The 6000-nt window shown below is 51.0% G+C and overlaps 1 protein-coding gene across 1 annotated transcript in view; it reads right to left on the bottom strand.

Moving 5' to 3' along the window:
• Window positions 1–354: 354 nt before the first annotated feature.
• Window positions 355–6000, bottom strand: part of MLLT1 (MLLT1 super elongation complex subunit) — a 28649-nt gene continuing 23003 nt past the window's right edge. Inside the window, exons 10-12 of the mRNA XM_053372740.1 lie at window positions 4898–4969; window positions 2913–2984; window positions 355–868 (exon numbers count right to left, since the gene is read on the bottom strand). Coding sequence (XP_053228715.1) covers window positions 740–868; window positions 2913–2984; window positions 4898–4969 — 273 coding nt within the window. The 3' untranslated portion in view covers window positions 355–739. The remainder of the gene's footprint in view (window positions 869–2912; window positions 2985–4897; window positions 4970–6000) is intronic.

Below are 6000 nucleotides of genomic sequence, written 5' to 3'. Positions count from 1 at the left end.
ACGCAGAGGAGCAAGTTCAGGCCGGGGCGCCGCTGCACCCGGGACACAGAACCCGCCCCACAATACTCCACTGGCCCCAACAAGGGTGGCTGTCCTCTGAGCAAGTCGTGTGATTCGGCTGCACCAACACCTGCCCTGATCTGATCGGAACGTCTCTCCATGTGACCTGGGGTGAGAGGCAGCGGGAAGAGGCAAAGGGGAGGGGGGGGGAAGCCTCGCGACGCCTGCAGGCCGGGTTGTTTTCACGTCCGTAGGTCCCGCGCAGAAACGGCAGCTGAGTTTTATCCCGAACTTAAAAAGAGGATGCCTCAAACGTGCATTCTTTTTTTAAAAAAACACACACACATAAGAGAATCTCGTTCTAAAATTTAAAAAGCCGGAATTAAAAAACCAGCAACAACCAAGGAGAGGGCGGTGTCGCGGCGAGGACCAGCGCAGCTTTTACTCTACCAGTTCCAAGCAAAGCTTCTGAAGCGAAGGAGGACAGGCCCGCCAAGGGCAATGCGCTCGGCTGAAGCCCAAGAGGAGGAGCGTGGCTGGTGGCGGCGGCAGCAGCAGAAGCGGTGGCGGCGGCAGCAGCAGCAACAGCGTGTTCCTAGAGCGTGGCTGATCCCTAAGGCAGTGCTTCAGGTGAATCGAGAGGATAAGGCGGCGGCCAAGGTCCACGAGTCCATTTCCTGGTACCAAAGAGACGGGGATTCTGGTTTCAAAAAAAAGCGTCCAGCTTCCGAGCCAAGGGTCACGTAGCCACGGCCTCCAGGTAGCTCTGCAGCTTGCGGACGGTCGTTTCGTCCAAGGAGAACAAGTCAAAGTCGAAGGTTGTGTTGGTGACATTGAAATGTCCGGTTTCCTCAATGAGATTTACAATCTGGGCCGGGGAGGAAAAGGATCGGAGTGAGACACAAATATTCTTTTACCCCCTTATTAAATTTTCTGTTTTACATTTTAGAATAGTCATTTAAACCACCTTAAAATATCAATGACTTCCCTTCTTCTCTTCCCACGGTTCATTTCGCACAACATAAATCCCCGCATATTTTACATAAACTAAACCATTCAGTATTCCATTGTTACATCCATCAAAACTTATTTACGCAGTTGAATTTATCTTAATGCTGCCAGCGTTTTCAAATGTGCACAATTTCCCTCCATATATCCAATAAACGTTTTCCAATCTTCTTTAAACGTATGTTCTTGTTCTCTTATTCTATATGCTAGGTCTGTGAGACACCAATATTCTGTGCCAACGCAACACAAGAGAGTTTGTTCTCTGCCCTTGTTCGCTCTCTCATTGCCTGTCCCAACATGGAAATTCAGACAGGGACCAATCGTTCACACTTTGCGCACCATTTTAAAAAGCCATGTGCACTGCTCCACCCCCCCCACTTCCTTGGTCTGACCCTCTTGTCTCCATGAAGAAGAGTTTGGATTTGATATCCCGCCTTTCACTCCCTTTAAGGAGTCTCAAAGCGGCTAACAATCTCCTTTCCCTTCCTCCCCCACAACAAACACTCTGTGAGGTGAGTGGGGCTGAGAGACTTCAGAGAAGTGTGACTGGCCCAAGGTCACCCAGCAGCTGCAGGTGGAGGAACGGGGAAGCGAACCCAGTTCACCAGATTACGAGTCCACCGCTCTTAACCACTGCACCACACTGAAAGGCTGCTTCGCGGCAGAGGACACAAACTACCTTGGCTGTACTGCAGCAGAACAAGGCAATAGCAAATTGGGAAACTTAAAGACTGGTCCCTGATGCAGGCTTGCAGATTCCTGCTGACAGAACACTTTTCCTGGCTAGAGATGTATTTAACCCAATTAGACATTACTTGTGGGCAAGGCTAATAGTACAGTGGTACCTCAGGGACGCAGGTGGTGCTGTGGGTAAAACCTCAGCGCCTAGGACTTGCCGATCGCATGGTCGGCGGTTCGAATCCCCGCGGCGGGGTGAGCTCCCGTCTCTCGGTCCCAGCTCCTGCCCACCTAGCAGTTCGAAAGCACCCTTAAAGTGCAAGTAGATAAATAGGTACCGCTTTATAGCAGGAAGGTAAACGGCGTTCCGTGTGCTGCGCTGGTGCAGGCTCACCAGAGCAGCGATGCCACACTGGCCATGTGACCCGGAAGTGTCTGCGGACGGCGCCGGCTCCCGGCCTCTAGAGTGAGATGAGCGCACAACCCTAGAGTCTGTCAAGACTGGCCTGTACGGGCAGGGGTACCTTTACCTTTACCTTACCTTGGGTTAAGTACTTAATTCGTTCCAGAGGTTCGTACTGAACCTGAAACTGTTCTTAACCTGAAGCACCACTTTAGCTAATGGGGCCTCCTGCTGCTGCCGCGCTGCCAGAGCACGAATTCATCCTGAAGCAAAGTTCTTAACCAGAGGTACTATTTCTGGGTTAGCGGAGTCTGTAACCTGAAGCGTCTGTAACCCGAGGTACCACTGTAATTCAAGCGGGACTGCTGATTTGAAAGGTGTGAAGACAGCCATGGCAAGGCAAAGGAAGACCCCACATCTGCCTGGGGGCAGGAACAAGAAGACTCACAAAAAGTCTTCCCAGTACTTGGGGGGGGGGGGAATCACAGAATCACTTCATCAGAAATCTCTCTGTCCTTCGCCTCCATGTAGTTATTGGGGGGGCGGATACATTTCAGCATTTAGCTTTCAAACTGCTAGCCTACCCAACTTTTGAGACCCGTATGTGCTCCCAGGACAGCTTCTGTTGAATTTGCAAGGCCACAAAACTAAGAACAATAACTACAGCTTACAGTTGGATATATGCATAAGGTGCCTGAACAAGATAATCTGAAAACAGCAAAAGCAGCACCACTCATTGCACTGCGGCAAAAGAGAACTTTTAACATTCCCCTCTGGCTTCAACTTGCATCCCACACCAAAAAGCCACCTAACATGTCCTTACCTGCTGAAGCACATTTCGTTCCCGTAAAGCCATCAGCCTCCGATGAAGTTCCACCAACTCATCAGTGTAGGCCTTGGAGAGGGAAGAAGGAACATTAGCAAGAGAGAACTTTGTATCTTGAGGTTTTCAGACCTCTCGCCAACAAAAAGCTGATGAATGCTCACAGACCCCCGTCCAATAGCCTGAAGGGCAAATACGCTTCTGCCAGTTCAGGTGGGCAGTGGGGAAGGTTTTTGTCCTCCTTTGCAAAAAATGGACACGGTGGGTGGGTGGGTTAGGAGTGATGGCCAGTGAATTAGAACTCCCGTATTGCACATGAGCACATTGTGGAGTTGTACAAAGGGTCGGGGGTTGGAGGGGAAACGGCAACGCAAAAACCAGCCGAAAAGAAAATGGGAAGACAAGTCTTGTATGCATACAAGCAGTGCAGGTATAATCTCTGGCATCCATTAAAGGAGGTATGGGGAACCTTTGGGTCTCCAGATGTTGCAGAACTACAGCTCCCACTGGTCCCAGCAAACATGGCTGTCAGAGAACTGCCATCGGAGCCTAGGGTGGAGGTAAGGCTCCCTGACGATGCAGGAGAAGGAACCAGCAGGGAGAGAGAGCAAACTTCCTTTGAGGAAGGAAATAGGAGGGACACCAGGAAGCGAGGGGAGACTGCGGAGAGAGGGCTCCGAGACTCTTCCACAGAGAGCAGCGGGGAGAGCCCCGGACCTCCGTTGGGCACGCCCACTCTGCGCAGGAGACTTCCGCGCAGAGAGGCTAGGCGGAGACTTGGGATCAAAGAATTTTTATGTTGGAAGAAGTTCAGAAAACGCCCACTGACGGATTCTGCCAGCGACTGACACAGCCATGGAGAAAGGGCTGTCCAGCCAGGGAAAGGTTTAGCCAGGCAACGTTGCCTAGAGCTGCAGCACCCTTTACGCACAAGCAACCCCCAATTCCCTTTACAATGGCCAATGACCAGGGATGATGGGAGTTGTTCAGCAATGTCTGGAGGCCCCCTCATGAGAAGAGAACTCCCTGGAAAAGACCCTGATGCTGGGAAAGATGGAGGGCACAAGGAGAAGGGGACGACAGAGGACGAGATGGTGGGACAGTGTTCTCGAAGCTACAAACATGAGTCTGACCGAACTGCGGGAGACAGTGGAAGACAGAAGTGCCTGGCGCGCTCTGGTCCAGGGGGTCACGAAGAGTCGGACACGACTAAACAACAACAAATGTCTGGAGGGCCGCAATTGTATTCAAGTGTCTCTGGCAGCAGAGCCTGTGTTGCTGCTAGGGCTGAGCCAGAGAGCTATTTGAAGCTTCGCTCCAGCAGCAGCAACAACAAAAGCAGCAGCAGCGCACCTACTCTGTATGAAGTTTCCTTATAAAAAAACCAGATCCTCTCCTTTGGTTTCAAAGGAGAAAAAAATAAGAAGGAACCTGATCTCCCGCACCCACCATCTAGATCAGGCACGTCCAACAGGTAGATCTAGATTGTGATCTACTGGTGGTAGATCACTGACTCCCAAAGAAGCTCAACAATGTTGACCCGAACCCCCCAAAATGGGGTAGATCACTGCCAGTTTTAAAGTCTCTGATCACAGTCTCTTGGGAGTTGGCCACACCTGATGACAGAAAGGGAATAAATGGGCCCCCTCCGAAATCAAGTAAAAAAGAATCAGTATATCCCCTTCCTTCTGCCCAGGGAGAAGCTTGGGTGTGGGAGGAGAAAGTATTGGGAGCGCTCAAATCTAGCAGGGCTAGGAAAGGCAGCCAGGGAACTGCTGCCTGCCAGAGGAGACAATATTGGGTATGAACTAATGGCCTGGCTCTGCAGGAGACAGCTTTGCACATTTCAAAAGAGGTGGCTTGAGCCTTGTTAGGGCTGGCTTGGTTTGTCCTGAGCGGCAAAGGGCTCCCTCTGCCAACAGATGGCTTCTCCTTCTTTCCCTCCCTCCCTCCCACAATTTAAATGCCCTTCTCCATGGAGGTACCTTGTCATAGGTCCCTTTCTTCAGAATCTTTTCTGGCTTGCTGCAGGACTCTGGACTCTTCCTCCCAGTTACCTGAAAGCAGTTAAAGAAGGGGAACGAGCTCACAAGCCAGTTCAGAGGGGACAAAAGGCAACCGTTGCAACAGAGCCAAGATAAGCTGCAAAGACTGCGCTCCTTCAAACTGGAAACCAGGCACAATCTAGAAAACAGGTTCTCTCCCCTTCTCGTAACAAAGGAACGAGTCAACTCTGCCCCCCATGAGGAATTTCCCCACCACCAGCCAGAGCTCCCAAAACAAGATCGATTCAGCGTGGGAGTAGGGGCAAGGAGTAGGAAACAAGGAAAGGGCCTCATTCAAATCTCTACTCGGGTATGATCTCAACAGATGCTCTCATGCTAGCCAGCAGCGTTCTTGAACCCAGTGTCCTCCATGGATGTTCAGTCCTAAGAGCTGCATCCAGAATGGCCGCTGGGCAGGGATGATGGGAGTTGCAGTCCAGTAATACCTGGAGGACACCAGTTTGGAGAAGGCGGCAAAATGGGGATAGTGGTTTCTCCTTCAGGGCTCTGTACTCTGTCTCTACTAAGAGGGGAGGTCATCAATTGTCTGGAGTCATATGCCCCTATATACAAACCCTGCCACCAAAACATAGCACTGACCTATGTGACCAAGCCTTTGGCTTGTGGGTGGCTGCAAGGAAGATATTGGGAACATCCTCTGCCTGCCTTAAAACTAACAGCAGCTTATGCCCGAACCTGAACTGCTGTTAGTTAAACGATTTGTTGAAACAAGCTAGCAACATACCCTGATTTCTGTTCCTGCCTTGTTTCAACACTCTCACACAGGCATAGGCAAACTCGGCCCTCCAGATGTTTTGGGACTACAACTCCCATCACCCCTAGCTAACAGGACCAGTGGTCAGGGGTGATGGGAACTGTAGCCCCAAAACGTTTGGAGGGCTGAGTTTGCCTATGCCTGCCTTCACAGGTGTTCTTAGCCCCCTGGAGAGGACAGGACCAAAGAGCTCCAACGCCTTCCCTGCTTCCTTCGATAAATGAACTTCTTCCAATCTTCCCTTGCTATTACTATCTGTAGCCTTTCT

The sequence above is a fragment of the Podarcis raffonei genome, chromosome 18, assembly GCF_027172205.1.
Source record: "Podarcis raffonei isolate rPodRaf1 chromosome 18, rPodRaf1.pri, whole genome shotgun sequence".
Classification (NCBI taxonomy): domain Eukaryota; kingdom Metazoa; phylum Chordata; class Lepidosauria; order Squamata; family Lacertidae; genus Podarcis; species Podarcis raffonei.
This window is presented reverse-complemented; position numbering and strand designations above follow the sequence as displayed.